The sequence below is a fragment of the Festucalex cinctus genome, chromosome 21 (genome assembly GCF_051991245.1).
Source record: "Festucalex cinctus isolate MCC-2025b chromosome 21, RoL_Fcin_1.0, whole genome shotgun sequence".
Classification (NCBI taxonomy): Eukaryota; Metazoa; Chordata; class Actinopteri; order Syngnathiformes; family Syngnathidae; genus Festucalex; species Festucalex cinctus.
The window spans coordinates 9,197,283-9,213,052 of NC_135431.1; the positions used below are offsets into that span (position 1 = coordinate 9,197,283).

General features: G+C 37.2%; 1 protein-coding gene across 6 annotated transcripts in view; it reads right to left on the reverse strand.

Annotated features, from left to right (window-relative positions):
* utrn (utrophin) overlaps nucleotides 1-15,770 on the reverse strand; it is a 175,129-nt gene that overhangs the window by 27,756 nt on the left and 131,603 nt on the right. For all 6 annotated transcript variants that reach the window (XM_077509932.1, XM_077509935.1, XM_077509933.1 and 3 more), the window contains 5 exons: nucleotides 8,801-8,862; nucleotides 8,466-8,540; nucleotides 5,649-5,850; nucleotides 4,397-4,482; nucleotides 1,883-2,040 (listed from right to left, as the gene is read on the reverse strand). In XM_077509932.1, coding sequence (XP_077366058.1) covers nucleotides 1,883-2,040; nucleotides 4,397-4,482; nucleotides 5,649-5,850; nucleotides 8,466-8,540; nucleotides 8,801-8,862 — 583 coding nt within the window. The remainder of the gene's footprint in view (nucleotides 1-1,882; nucleotides 2,041-4,396; nucleotides 4,483-5,648; nucleotides 5,851-8,465; nucleotides 8,541-8,800; nucleotides 8,863-15,770) is intronic.

Consider the following 15,770-nt stretch of genomic DNA (forward strand, 5'->3'; position numbering starts at 1 on the left):
TGAAGGGGGTGACCCCGATAAGACAGATGGACGGTTAAACGGAAGCCAGTGACGAAAGTACAGTCAAGGAGGCCAAATTTATAGCGGCGCCATTCGTTCATCACCAGCTCGTTAAAGCAAATGGACTGGACGTCATTGAAGGGACAGACACAGGTGTCACATAGGATTGCACGTGTGTGTGTAAAACCAAGTTTCAAGGATCCAACCTCACTTGATGATTGACTGATGTACGCAACCGCTGCAGCACATCTGGCGCTTGTGAATCCAAAAAGGAAAAAAAGATGACATTCATAGCCTCGCCCCAATTTAAACGCTCACTTCCGAGTGAGTGAGAAATGAAAGCGCCATCCCCGAGGGGATAAAGACATCGTTAAATGCCAGGAACATCCAGTGATAAAGCTGCAAAATTGATTCGCTGGCCGTCGTAAAGCAGCGGGGAGGACAGGCGGCAGCTGACCGCGGGCCACGGGAGGCCTTGCGGTTGGTCAGCGCCGCTTAAAAATTCAGATTCATCCTTCTTTGGCTTTGAGGCGCTGACGAATAGAAATGAGCTGCGATGAAGACGTTGGACGATTCTACTGTCTGCCACTCCCATTTGACTTTGGATGAAGTTCAATGAGTCCCCACTTTGCATCCCACCACGCCAATAGTGTGTGAAACTGTCAATCAAAATCACAATTTAAGGGCTACGGGCGAAGATTAGGTCCAGTGAAGAGGGAAAAAAAAAAATTCTGACTCAGAATTCTGACTTTATTAGTGCTACAATTATTCGAACGTTAAAGTCAGAATTCTGAGAATAAAGTCAGACTTTAAAGTCAGAATTAAAGTCAGAATTTTGACTTTAAAGTGAGAATAGTAGTAGCACTATTAAGTCAGAATTCTATATTGATTGATTGATTGATTTATTGAACATATAAAGTTACAAACAAACAGCAGAGAAACAAAAGTTAAAAAAGAAAAGAAAAAACAAACTCATCATAGTTTACATGTTCAAAAGGGAGAATTTAAAACCTATCTAGTCCTATCCCTCATACATTATAAATTTAAACTTATTTCATTATTAATACAATCCTTGGTTAATATTTTTAAAAATAAAATGATGCGTGCATTATCCAGCAACATATGTACATGAAATTCCTACACATATACCATAATACATTTATAAATCCTATACTCATATTCATTATATACAATTTTCATGCTCTTATTTGACATACGTCATTTTTTTTTAACTTTGCTTTTAAACAATTTTTTGAACTCAACAATTCGGAGAATAAAGTCTGAATTCTCTTAAAAGTGAGAATAATAGTAGCACAAATAAAGTCATAATTGTGAGATTAAAGTCATAATTCTGAGATTAAAGTCAGAATTCTCTTAAAAGTGAGAATAATAGTAGCACAAATAAAGTCATAATTGTTAGATTAAAGTCATAATTCTGAGATTAAAGTTAGAATTCTGAGATTAAAGTTAGAATTCTCTTAAAAGTGAGAATAATAGTAGCACAAATAAAGTCATAATTCTGAGATTAAAGTCAGAATTCCCATTTTAAAGTCAGAATTATGACTTTAATCACAGAATTCTGACTTTATTAAAGCCAGAATTCCCTTTAAAGTGAGAATAATAGTCACACGAATAAAGCCAGAATTCTGAGATTAAAGTCTGAATTCTCTTAAAAGTGAGAATAATAGTAGCACGAAAAAAGTGAGAATTCTGAGAATAAAGTAATAATTCTCACTTTAAAGTCAGAACTCTGACTTTAAAATGAGAATTCGAACTCCTGTCCAATGCCTGCCAAACTTTTCTTTCTCTCTCTTTCTTCACTGGCCCGAATCCTCTTCCGCAAAGGTCCTTAAAAACTGCCACCAGCATAATGTGTACTTACGTGCTGGAAGCAGCTCCGCACGCTGGGCTCAATGTTGGAGCCTCCGAACGCGGCCACCTCTCCGAGCTGCTTGGGGATCTGGATGGCCTCGTGAAGCAGGAGCCCGAGCTGCCGCTGGTCACACGTGTCCCCCGCTGACGCCGCCTGACTGAAGAGGTCTGCGGAGGGAACGGACGGAGGGATCGTTACACAAGAGGATCTTTTTCATCCAGCCATTTCTTTTGTTGGGTTTGGCCTCGTTATATTTTAACAAATGAAAATGTAAGAAGAAAATTGAAGCACTGGGGGGAAACTATGGATTCTCAATTAATTATTATTATTAATTAAGGATGTTCGATACCACTTTTTTTTTACCGATATCAGACCCTCAGTACTCACCGATACCAACTGCCGATACCAGTAGTACATTTTGACAAATAAAAAAATAAATCACTAAAAGATATTTTTAAACAAACATATTTTCTTTGATTTTGACAAGAAAAACAGCACAGTCACTCTTCAATAGTCTTAAAACATTCACTGCCAGGCCAGCAAAAAAATTGACATTGACGTCTTTTTCCGTCAATGGCAGTGAATGAGTTAACGCTCAAAATAAAACACAAAAATGCTTTTTTAGTTTAAGATTCACAATTTTGAAGTGTTTCCAAACCGGTGAAGTTTTGGTGAAAAACTGCTGCAAGCTAGCGCCAGTTACAGGCAAGGAGGACTCACTTAACGTCTTCCCCCTCTGCCATCGGTCGCTTGTACTCGTCTGCGTCACGAGTACTTGAAAAAAGGCTGGTATCGGCCCGATACCGATACCTGGTATCGGTACTCGCCCATCCCTATTATTAATTATACCTGATCCATCATCTGCTCTGTATTAAATATAAATCCGCAACTAGTGTTGTTCTGATACCGTTTTTTTGGCCCCCGATACCGATACCCAGCTTTGCAGTATCGGCCGATACCATACCGATATTTAAGGTTTTTTTTCCTCAACATGAAAAAGCGGTCCTGCTATTGGTTCAGAGCATTCAAGGGCCAATAGGATATCTTAGATCGGCTTGCAGTGAACATATCATGCACCAGCAAGACACAAGATGCTGCATCCAAAATCCTATATTAGCGTTGGAATTAATGGTATCGGCATTTTACTTGTAAGTAGTCACCGATACCGATACCACTGTTTTAATGCCGTATCGGCACCTCTGCCGATACCAGTATCGGTATCGGAAAAACACTATCCACAACCATAAGACACTTTGAAAGAGAAAATGAAGGTCCGTATTGGTTTCATCACATTTTACAACACAAACTACAGTACATCGAAATCTTTCCTCTTGAAGAGAATCCGTGTGATGTATTTTAGTGGCGTGGATTTCTACATCACTCACAAACACAAAGAGCAGAAACAAAGAGCATGACAGCTCTTTGTGCGTTGATTAAACCTGACTTCAACCCCAATTCCTCATTCCTGTAAGGTGTGCGTGACCTCCCATCTTCCTCTTCCTAATGTTGCGTGCACTCATGGCCAACAACGAGGCACGCTAAAGCAGCCACGCTATGGCCTACTTTAAGGTAAGATGTGTTTTCGTAACGTGAACAATTCACTTTACATCAGTGGTGTCCAAATACGGCCCGGGGGCCATTTGCGGCCCGCCGTCCATTTTTCAGTGGCCCGCGAAATATGCTAAAAATGGCATTTGACTCAGTTCAAATAAATTAACAAAAACAAAAATGTTTGGAGATGGTCAAAGTAAGACGGGAGGGTGTCAAAAAACTGGTGCCATTAAAGGTTATTTTAGTTCACTAAAACTAATGAAAAAAACTAAAACTAAAATTCAAAAAACAATATTGTTACCGAAATAAAATAAAAACGAAAATGCTTTTTAAAAAACGAAAACTAACTGAAACTACGTTTGATGTTTACAAAACTAACTATATTTATAGCAAACGTCCTTCATTTTAGTCTTTGGTAATTAATTGAATGCATGAGCCTTTGGGGATGATTTTAAATGTGATTTTTAGTAGATTTATTTTTATATAAACCGGAATAATGACATTTGAAAGTATCTCACACAGAAGTGACGTCATCTAGCAGCAGCCAATAGAAAAGCACCAAAAGATGATGTTGCTCCCCTGGTGTGTTTTTTTTTTAAATATTAATGATACACATTTAAAAAAAACAAAACAAAAACAAAAAAACTAATACTAACAAACTAAACTAAAACTAAGCATTTTTCAAAGAACTAAACTAATAAAAACTAACACAACCACCCTGAAAACTAATGAAAAACTAACTAAAATGAAAAATTCCAAAACTATAATAATAACCCTGCTGCCATATTACAAATAAATTGGTTGTAGCATTTTTCTAAATATGCAAAAGCGCAAATACACTATTTGTACAACATTTAGGACTAAACACAATTTCTCTACATATTATTATGTGGCCCTTGCGTCCTTCTGATTTTCTGTATGTGGCCCTCAAATGAAAAAGTTTGGACACCCCTGTCTTCGAACATAACTTACATTTATATTTCTCCTCCAGGTGCCCCTTGCAGAGAGACAGCAAGCCGATCTTCATTGACATGACGCGGATCTTCCCACTGCGACCACTGGAAAATGAACACAGAATTTACACCACCAAAAAATAGGTTGGTAGGTTGGTATACTCGTAGCTACTTATTGGGTACAATTTATTTGTAATATTTTGCTACTGGTCTATAAATCACTGAATGGTTTGGCTCCTCAATACATGAAATAAATGCTAATTGAATATAAACAAATCCGGCTCTGAGGTCAATTAGTGGAGCCCAGGATTCAAACCAAACATGGTGAAGCACTATTAAGCTGTTATGCTGCAAATTATTTATGCTCCATATTGGAGGCACACCCCACCAATGGGAATGGGATAAATTTTTGGGGATGCAAACAACCATTGTTAACTCATTCACTGCCATTGACGGAAAAAGACGTCAAATGATGCATTTTTTTTGCTGGTCTGGCAATGAATGTGTTAAGATACCTGGCAGACAGACCTCCTTTCAATCAAAGTGGATGAATGAGAATATCCACAAGCATGTTTCTAACATAGCCCTCTTATTAATATTAACAAAAACTAAACAAAAATATTTTCAACTCACATTTTTCATTAAAAAACAAAAGTAAATTATAGTTATAACATAACATCAATCCAACGGCTCTAACGTTCCAACAATAATGTTAATCCGACCGCTAACAAATGCTGGCTAACTTACTAGCTTGTAGCATGGAGCCACAGTAGCCACTTGTTCAAATACTGTAATTGTGTGTAAAGTTGTTTTTCATCAAAAAGATGAGAGGAAATTTCATCTGCGTTTTAGATCAGAAATGCAACATTATCTGCTGAATCTGTCCTGACTAAAATTAGACTAAAACGATGAATAAAATTATGTTTGCTTGGACTACAATAAAGACTAAAATGTTCGATTTATTGTTGACTAAATAAAAACGGGATGAGGTTGACTAACTATGATAAAAACTAACATGCCTGATTGAAACTGGACTAAAACTGAGACCAAATTTAAAAATGTCAGAATTAACTCATTCGCTGCCATCGACGGCAAAAGACGTCAAATGATGTATTTTTGCTGGGCTGGCGATGAATATGTTAACACTTGTACTACTAGTCCCTATGTACACAGTAAATAATATAGAGTAAATTTTACCCTCAGACTCAAGTTGCCTGCAGTGTTTATAACATTTCTTTGAGACACAGCTCTGATTACGAACGCAAACATACGTGTCATAGACATTAAGCAGCCAGTTGAGACACATTTCGACGCAGAGCGGCACGTTGACCAGGTCTTTGTGCTCCTGCTCCAGGCCGTCGTAGATGGTCGTCAGGCAGTTGATGACGTCCGGGACGGACATCAGCTGGTTGTTGTTGGTCAGCTTGTGTTGCGCAAAAGTGTTCTGGGCCACGCTCAGATCCAGAAGGTCCACTACAGAGGAAACGATTAACATTCTAGCGTTGCATGTCGTTTGAGAAGCAGGGCAAGCAGCTCAAAACTGGCACACCACGTTCATAGAAGCATATCCGAGTGAATAGCGAGAGAACAGATGGATCATTGTGATTAATTATTGATATGATGGAAATAAGCCAGTCAGTTTCCACAAATCTAATTTGCTGGTGACATCTTCATCTTTTATGCACATTTTTATCAAGCATTGTAAAAAAAAAAAAAAAAAAAAAAAAAAAAAAGTTGATGAAGAGGCAGAGTTGGGAAGTTTTTTTTTTTTTTTTTTTTTTTTGGGGAGCATCTCATAAAAGTTTATATGCTCATTTTTAGGCTTTACGATTCACCTCTGCTCATCAACTGTGATAAGGTCGAGCTTCCTGTTTTAGCGACCCGAACTTGGCTTCCAAATTGAATGCGCTAATATGGGAATCAATCAAAGATATGTAAGTTACAAAGAGAAGAAAATGAAAGTCCCATAATACTGGATTTTGTTTTTTAGAGGAAGTATTTTTTTCTTCTAATTTCACTGCATCACATAATCACACAAAAAACACTGCCAACTATCTGAAAGAAAAGCAGCTGGGACCACAACAAAATGTCTGCCTGGATCCATCACTGACTTGACTGCAACAGGTGCGTAATGAATACGCTTCAGTCTAAAGCATTAGTGAAATGAAAACAAAAAAAACAAAACACATGATTATATTAAGCTGTCAGTCAACATTTGTTATCGCTGCATATCGACGTCGAGCTCCCTGCCTTATGTCACCTCTCGTTCACCAGGCCGCACTAATTACGGGACACACTTCACATTGCTGTCTGCTACTTTCAGGCAACACAAACACACATGGCACATTAGCCGGCTGCCACGCGAGCTCGTTTGCGCCGCTCCAGGCCCCCCGGCACTGACTTAACCCAATTAGACATTCTAAAGTATGCCCGTCATGCGCGTTTGTGAGAAAATGTGTCATTACACGAACCGGCATTCACAGGAAAGAAGAAACACAATCGAAAAGCGGAGGTGCGCATGACATCACTGTTGGAATTGGATCGCCTCCATTTGGAAACAATCCGGCTAATGCGTCCCCGCGACAAATAGCTACGCGCGTTGAAAAACAATGGAGCAAAAAAATGACGGGCTTGAATTAATGCGGCTCGTTAGCGGTCGAGCACAAATACTCAGGCAAGCTTGAAAGCGCACCTGCACTCAGGAGTTGTTTTATCTTTTTGTAGGGAGACAACTGGGTGGGCGGCTATTAAAACTGTCTCTCGGTGCGTGATTGTTTTGTCATTGTGAGACTGTACTGTGCTTTCATATTCTACCACCTACGTCGTTACAAATCGGGATGTTCAATACCACTTTTTGTCAGAATGATACCAGTCTGAGTACTCAACTGCTCGATTATGAAGACAATATTCATCACGATTAATTGAAATCACAATTAGGACGATCATTCATTTTATTTTGGTACAAAACAAGAAAATGTTTAACTCATTCACTGCCATTGACGGAAAAAGACGTCAAATGATGCGTTTTTGCTGGGCTGGCAATGAATGTGTTAAACAAAGGCTGTCAAAGTTAAAGCGTTAACTCATTAATTAATAACAAAAAAAATCGCATTAATCAGGTATTAAAGCAGATTAATCACAGTATTAATTTTGAATTTATCTTGACAGTGGATGTTTACTTTTAAGGTTGAGCAGGTTATGTTTGAGCTATAAACTTAACTACATGTATTAAAGTAAAGCATTTAATACATGTTCGTGTACGAGATTCAGAATATTTGTTTTCGTCAAAATATTGGTGTCATTTTTTTTCATTTTATTTTAAATTATGCAAGTGATTCAAAGATTAGAAAAAGAGAAGGATGAGAGTCTGCAGTGGATCAAAAATGTGGAAGACATCCTCCTAACATTAAAGAATTAACAGGTACTCTTCAAATTTGGTGGGGAAAAAAAAATTAATTAAAAAAACAACAACATTTAAGTCTTTTCAATTTTAAGTGATTAATCATGATTAATCAAAATTTTATGATGTGATTAATCTGATAAAACAATTTAATTCATTGACAGCTCTAGTTTAAAAGTAACATTTTTTAAGACAAATAACATTTTAAAACACTAATTATGCAAGTTCCTTTAGAATGAAACAAAATTATTAATTTTTTTAATTAAAATAAAATATTTTCAAAATAAAACGTTTTCAAATGTATAATTTAAACAAATCAACTCAAAATAAGTACAGTATCTTTTTTTTTTTTTTTTTTACGATTAGGCTGATTTTGTATTTGTGGAGTGTAATAAATGAAATTGTAATTGAATTTTGATTAATTGCACGGCCCTACTGACTGATACCGATCCCAAATACCGATACCACTGGTACTTTTGATACATAATCCCACCCCCACCCCAAAAATAAATAAATAAAACAACAGTTCTGGTCTCGGATAGTTTTAAAGCTTCAACTCTGCTTCCACTGTGTTCCATGCTGTGCTGTTCACAAGAGTATTAAAAAAACAAAAAAACAAAAACAAACAAACAGCATATCACCGTGTTCCACACATTTCGTAACATTTTTGTGTGTATGTATGACTTACAGCACAGAGCCTTTTGCAGCCGGCGGATCTTCATGGCGGTGCGGTACGCAGAGAATCTCACGTTGTTCAAGTCCGCTATAGAAAAATTGCCAAAACATAAATAAATAAATTCAAATAACATTTATTGACAAAAGCTGAATTTTACCGTGTGAATCATTGTGAAATGAGATGGACTGTATAACTAGGGTGCTGTTGTTGAGACCAGGTGAAAAGTGGGTGCTAATTAACGCCCTTGGATGTGGGCAAGGAGAGCCGCAGTCGCTCATGTGACGGAACTTGCAATCTGACTATCAATCTGAAGAAAGAGGCATCAAATGAGCATTTGTGTTTCCTACCTAGCGACTGGTACAACTCCGTCATCTTGGGATGGTCCCAGCAGGTCGTTTGTGTCTGGTGGCTGAAAACAACACAAGACCACGTCACCACAACGTCTGTCACGTCAAAATTCCGTCCTCACGCTCCCATCTTCCTCTTCCTAATGTTGCGTGCACTCATGGCCAACAACGAGGCACGCTAAAGCAGCCACGCTATGGCCTACTTTAAGGTAAGATGTGTTTTCGTAACGTGAACGATTCACTTTACATCAGTGGTGTCCAAACTACGGCCCGGGGGCCATTTGCGGCCCGCCGTTCATTTTTCAGTGGTCCGCGACATATGCTAAAAATGGCGTTTGACTCAGTTCAAAAAAAAAAAAAATGTTTGGAGATGGTCAAAGTAAGAAGGGAGGGTGTCGAAAAACAGGTGTCATTAAAGGTTATTTTATGAAAACAATAGTTTTAGTTTTTTTATTGTTACCAAAATAAAATAAAAATGCTTTTTTTAAAAATGAGAACTAACTGAAACTACATTTTATGATTACAAAATTAACTAAAACTAATTAGAATTATAGCAAACGTTTGTTTTAGTCTTTGGTAATTAATTTAATGCATGAGCCTTTGGGGATTTTAAATGTGATTTTTAGTACATTTATTTTGATATAAAGCGGAATTATGACGTTTGAAAGTATGTCACACAAAAGTGACGTCATCTAGCAGCAGCCAATAGAAAAGCACCAAAAGATGACCTGGTGATTTTTAAATATTGCGCACAAGTAATACACTTAAAAAAAAATAAAAAAAATAAAAACTAATACTAATACTGAAACTAACAAACTAAACTAAAACTAAGCATTTTTAAAAGAACTAAACTAATAAAAACTAACAGAACCACCCTGAAAACTAATAAAAACTAAATAAAACGAAAAATCCCCAAACTATAATAACCCTACTGCCATATTACAAATAATTTGGTTTATATACTGTAGCATTTTTCTAAATATGCAAAAGCACAAATAAATTATTTGTACAATTTTTAGGACGAAAGACAATTTCTCTTCGTAACATTATGTGGCCCTTGCGTCCTTCTGATTTTCTATATGTGGCCCTCAAATGAAAAAGTTTGGACACCCCTGCTTTACGTGGTCTTTAACGACCTCCGAAGCAAAGTCACAGCTGATGTAGCAAAAAAAAGAAAGAAATGCAAACCTATCCAAAGTAAGAAAGAAAAGGTGCAGGTGTGGAAATTAGCTAACACCAACAGAAACCCGCCACACTGCTGCTCCGCTTCCTCCTCGTTTATTACCCCATTCCGAATAAAATAGAGCCTAATAAATAAGCATACTGCAGCGCGCAAGCTGCTTCTATTGCCGCTCATAACGACGGAGGCGCGCGGTCGCCCCGCGACACAACAGAGCGGGCCGGCGTTTCTATCGACGATGAGGGCGCCGTGCTCGTGGGTAAATCAGCGGCTCATGAATGCCGTAATGAGAATGGCGGCGCTGTCGGTGCGTGCTCACAATCTTTGACACATATGCTGCTAAGATGGCGGAGTTTAGATAAAACAGCAGGAAGTGTGCGTGCGTGGGGACGGGACAAATTTGAAGGTTAGCAAGCTCAGTTGTGCAAAAAGTTAAGAGTCAAACGAGACTATTTTTTTCACAACATGAGCAACTAGAGAAATTTATGCAATTTATGTAGAAATTGCACATGCATGCTGAAGAGTTATAAACTATAAGTTAAAGTGTAAATTTCAAGAAAATTGTAAGACAAATAAAAATAAAAAAAATTAATTTATGGGGAAAAGAGATATTAAAATAATCAATTCATGGCTTTATGAACCGAAAAGGAAAATCAATTCGATATCGATTTTTTGGCTTTTTTTTTTTTTTAAACCTAGCCCCAGTTTAACTCATTTGCTCCCAATGACGTGTAAATACGTTTTTTAATGTTTTAGGTGTCCCAAAGACGTATTTATACGTTTTTGTTTGTTTGTTTTGTTTTAATGCTAGAGCATACAGAAGGGTTTGTTACAGCCACTCAACTGCAGAAATGGTAGTTATTACACAAACGGCCAGCAGGTGGCAGCAGAGCAAAGGAGATCAACCAGGGCCATCTAGAAAAAAAGCTCAATTACTTACAATTTTAAATAGATTTGTGAAAACTGATGAAACTTAGCTCTCTTCTAATGCTAAATGCTGCAAAACGGAAACAGATAGAAATATACTTTTTTTCCTGATGAAAATCTTTCTTTTGGTAGGTTCCATGTTTTTATAGCAATAGAACACAATATTCTGTGGGTGTTGCAAAATCAGTCAAAATCCAGAGTGAAAGAGTTAAAGAATGTGGGGCACAACTATTGCATATCCTCGGCAAAAAGGGGTTCAGTATGTAATTTTCTATGGTAAAAAACAAACAAACAAAAATAACAAAAGGAACACAATGAGTGTTGTTTCTGCTGTGTTTTTAAGTTGAAATGAAAATGTCACGCCGGCAAGTGGTCCCGAAAGGGTCCTTTTGTTGCTGCGTCAGGACCAGCGAGTCCACGCGACGGGACCGAAAGAGCCACTCGGGATGCTGACATTTTGTCTCCAGAGCCATTATTAAATGCCATCTCTCGGTAAGCATCAACAAATCAAATGAGGTCATTGGAGGGGAACGCACAGACAGGTAGATAAAAATGTACGTGTCATGGGACGTTTTCTTTTTATGTAAGCGCCAGGAATATGATAAAACACTTTTTTTGGACATTATACGCACATCTATTTGCAGATACTTTGATGATTTGCAGACTGTGACACCAACTACTACTTTCCGATTACAGTTGTTGTGGCATCTTAGGGTTACATTGCATCACAAAACCTGATTTTTTTCAGTGATTAGTGGAAGCTTGAATTCTACGTGAATTAGTGGCGAGCAAACAGCGACTAAGTGAGAGTTCACAAATTGTTTTCACTGGTAAACTAGTTTTGATTGGCTAAAATTTATTTTAATATTTTGCCACTGGTCTATAAATCACTGAATGTTTGGGGTCCTCAATACATGAAATAAAAGCTAATTGAATATAAACCAGCTAAGGCTCTGAGGTCAATTAGGATTTGAAACAAACATGGTGAATCGCTATTAAGCTGTTATGCTGCACGCAAATGAAAGTGAAGTCAGCAGTAATGGAAAAATGTTACTAGTAAGACACTCATTCTACTAGTTCATAGAGCTCAGACTTTAGAAATTCAGCTGTATTCAATTTCAATTGTTTCGGTCCATGAATTTGAACGCGGCTGCTTCCTGACATCACATCCTCCGTCTCTTTGTGGCCAAACTGGTTGAGGGACTGCCAGCCCTCGACAGCAGGCACCAAAATGATTTTGGATGGACGAGTTGAATCCCCCCCGTCCTCCTTCAATATGGTGCTTGGATCAACCTCGCGGCAGGAGGTGGACAAGTCGCCGTTTTTAATCAGCCGCCCTTTTGTCAGCGCAGAGAGAAAAAGCGGCAAAATATGAAAGCAGAAGGGGGAAGAGTGTCCCAAAAGATGTCACCGCCATTCGAAAGCCTGCGCGAGGAGATTCTCAATCGGCCTTTTATGCACTACTATTCGGTCGTCTCGTGAATGCAATAACGGGGATCTTTGATGAAGTAGAGGATGTGGATTTACAAAAAAAAAAATATGATGTTATATTGAAGCTCTGGATGATAATCTCGGCTTCTAAAAAGGAGCTACTAGAGCTGTGCGACTCAAACTTTTTTTTATACCAAATACCGCCATTATGGCCAACTTATAATACAAAAGCAAAGTAAGTTGTCATTAAAAACGAGACATTGCCTAAGTCTTTTTTTTTTTTTTTTTTGCAAAAATTATTATTTTTGCCCAAATCACTATTTTAAGAAGGTGTCGATGTTGAATATGACTGAAAAAGTAGACAGTTTGAATTTAAATTGTGTTTAAATAATGAAGGCAAAACTTGGACACAATCACAAGAAGGAGTCATGCCATATCACCAATGACAAAACTCCTGGGCACTTGCCAATTTTGGACAACTTTGTGATGCACTTTTTCACACAATGTTACGCAGGGTGGCCACTTATGTCCAACTGTGTCACACACTCAAGATGGATGTGCGGCGTATCCCTCACAATAAAAATCCTTTAACTCATTTGCTCCCAAAAACGTATAAATACGTTCTATTTTAAATATTACCATGTTCCCAAAGACGTATTTATGCGTTTTTTAATGCTAGAGCATACAGAAGGCTTTGATGCTGACCTGAAGAGAATGCTTGAAGCCATGGTCGTTATTACAAAAACAGCCAGCAGGTGGCAGCAGAGTATAAGAGATCAACCAAGGCCATGTTGCAACAATCTCTTTTCCCCACCGTTTTAAACAGATTTGTGTGTGTGAATTTACGTTCCAGTTGCATTCATGTGCATTCCTACTCATGTGATGTATACGTGCGCTTTGTGCCCGTGTTCCCTTGATTTGTTTACGAGAGTGGGCGGCTGCAGGTTCAGCGGTCGGCCACATCTGGGATCAAATGCTGTTGGCTTTTATCTTCCAACAGCAAACCGCATTCCAATAATAACAAACCCACCAGGCCATCAAACCCTCGCGGGTCCAAACAGTGCTGGTGTCTCGGGTTCAAACGGTTATTATTGATCTTTCCATTTGGAACCTCATGAAAGTAAAGATATAAAAGTCTGTGACACATTGAATTTAAAATACCCTTTTGGAACACTTCAAGTAATGTTTGTAAAAATTAAAGCGATACCTCACTTATTTAGCCCATAATAGCAATAAAAAGTTCATATTTTGTCTATAATAAATTTGACATATTCATTATTTTTCATGTACAATTAGTACCTTTAAAAACACATTTTGCAACTTGCTGTCGACTGAAAATGACATCACAAGGGCTCAGGTAACCAATCACAGCTCACCTGTTTTCTAGGTTTGGTCATGTGACATTCATAAGCTGAGCTGTGATTGGTTACCTGAGCCCTTGTGATGTCATTTTTAGTCGACAGCAAGTTGCAAAATGTGTTTTTAAAGGTACTAATTGTACATGAAAACTAATAAAAAAATATCAAATTTATTATAGGCAAAATATTCATGTCTGACTGCCAAAAATGGCTAAATAAGTAAAGTATCCCTTTAATCAATGTAGTAGAATCCATGTCATTAAATTGTATGACAATTTACAACAAATTTTCATATATAACAGCCGAAATACTGTAAATAGTGACAGGCAGAAAAATGAAATGCCCTTCACTTGATGGCAGAAGGTACAGTCATAACAGTGAATAAATTAATACGAGATTTACTATTCACACAGGCTGACTATAAAAATCAATCTACAAAAAAAGTCACACGTCAAATTTAAGCTCTTGATGAGGTCTTTGCAGATCACTGATTAGTTTGTCAATAAACACTTGAACGATGAACATTATTAGCAATAAACAATTTTAACGAGTGACATTTCACATGTGAGCAAATTCTGGAGTGAAACAAATAAATCAGTCTATCTTGGGCAGTCAGCATTTCACACAAACACGTCGCCGGGTGATTTGTGGCTAATGAGGCGACCTGAAAAAGTAGCTGCACATGTTTCACCTGATTTAGCAAAAAACAAAACAAAAAGTGATTGTGAAGCAAGCTTAAATAGTCACCATTAAAGCGGCAACAGATGCGTTTGCCACTGTCAACCAGGTGTTATCTATTCACCAGGTAGACAAATCAGCAGAAAGACGATTGTTTTGGGGGACTGAACTGATGACGGTAGCTGAATATGACAAGTCGCTGGCGCTCTTTGTTATAATGACTGCGCAAAAGAAAAAATTTCAATGATACTGAGCTATTTTTGAAGTCACTTTTGTTTTCTATCTGTTTTGCAATGCAAATCTGCAGCTCAGAAACCGCAAGCTAAATTAAACACCTTCATTTGGTTTAAAAAGGATTAAATGAAGATGTAGGAATGTGGGGAAAAAACAAAAACAATGTATCCCACTAGTCATTAGGGATGTAACGATAAGGGCAATATTGTGATATTAAAACTGCCACAATATCGTCGTCGTCATGTTCACAATATTTAAAAGGAACACATTTGTTAAAAAAAGTCAGGTTGATTTCCATTTGTACGGTTTTAGCACCCTCTAGTGGCTAGTTTATTAGTGCAATTTAATTTTCATTAGGGATGTTTTGGCCTTCTATGTTTAAAATCCATGCTAATTGTCAGATGAAGGGGAATCTAACTTGCTTGAGAAGCGATAAATGTGTGCTTGCATGACCAAATAAGTGCCTCAATATTGTTATTAGAGAATGTAGGTGGTTTATATGCATTGCTGTTATGAACAAAAGCACAATATTGTGCTTTTTTTTTAGTATGAGCTCTTTTTTTTCCAATATTGTGCTTTTTTTAAATATCCCCCCCCCCCCCCCCCCCCCACACACACACACACACACACACAATATCATGATATCATATTGGGACCTTCATATTGTGATATCGTATCGTGATGTTTGGATATTGTTACATCCCTACCCTACCCTTATTTATTGATTGATTGAATTTTTTATTCTTTATTTTATTTTTCTTCTTCTTATTATTATTATTATTATTATTATTATTATTATTATTAATAATAATTCAATCTCTGGTGTAATAACCTTATTTATTGGTTGATTGAATTTTTATTTTTCATTTTATTATTATTATTATGATTATTATTACTATTATTATTATTATTATTATTAATTCAATCTCTGGTGTAATAACCTTATTTATTGATTGATTGAATTATTTTCTATTTTATTATCTGTTCTCATTGCTGCTGGACATGTAAATTTCCCAGAGGGAGCCATCCCAAAGGGATCAATAAAGTCTAAATCTAAGTCTAAGTCTAAGTCTAAGTCTAAGTCTAAGTCATACAGTATACTGGATATTGTCATCAATGGCAATATGTATGTGATTGAAATAAAATCAGAAAACAGAATTGT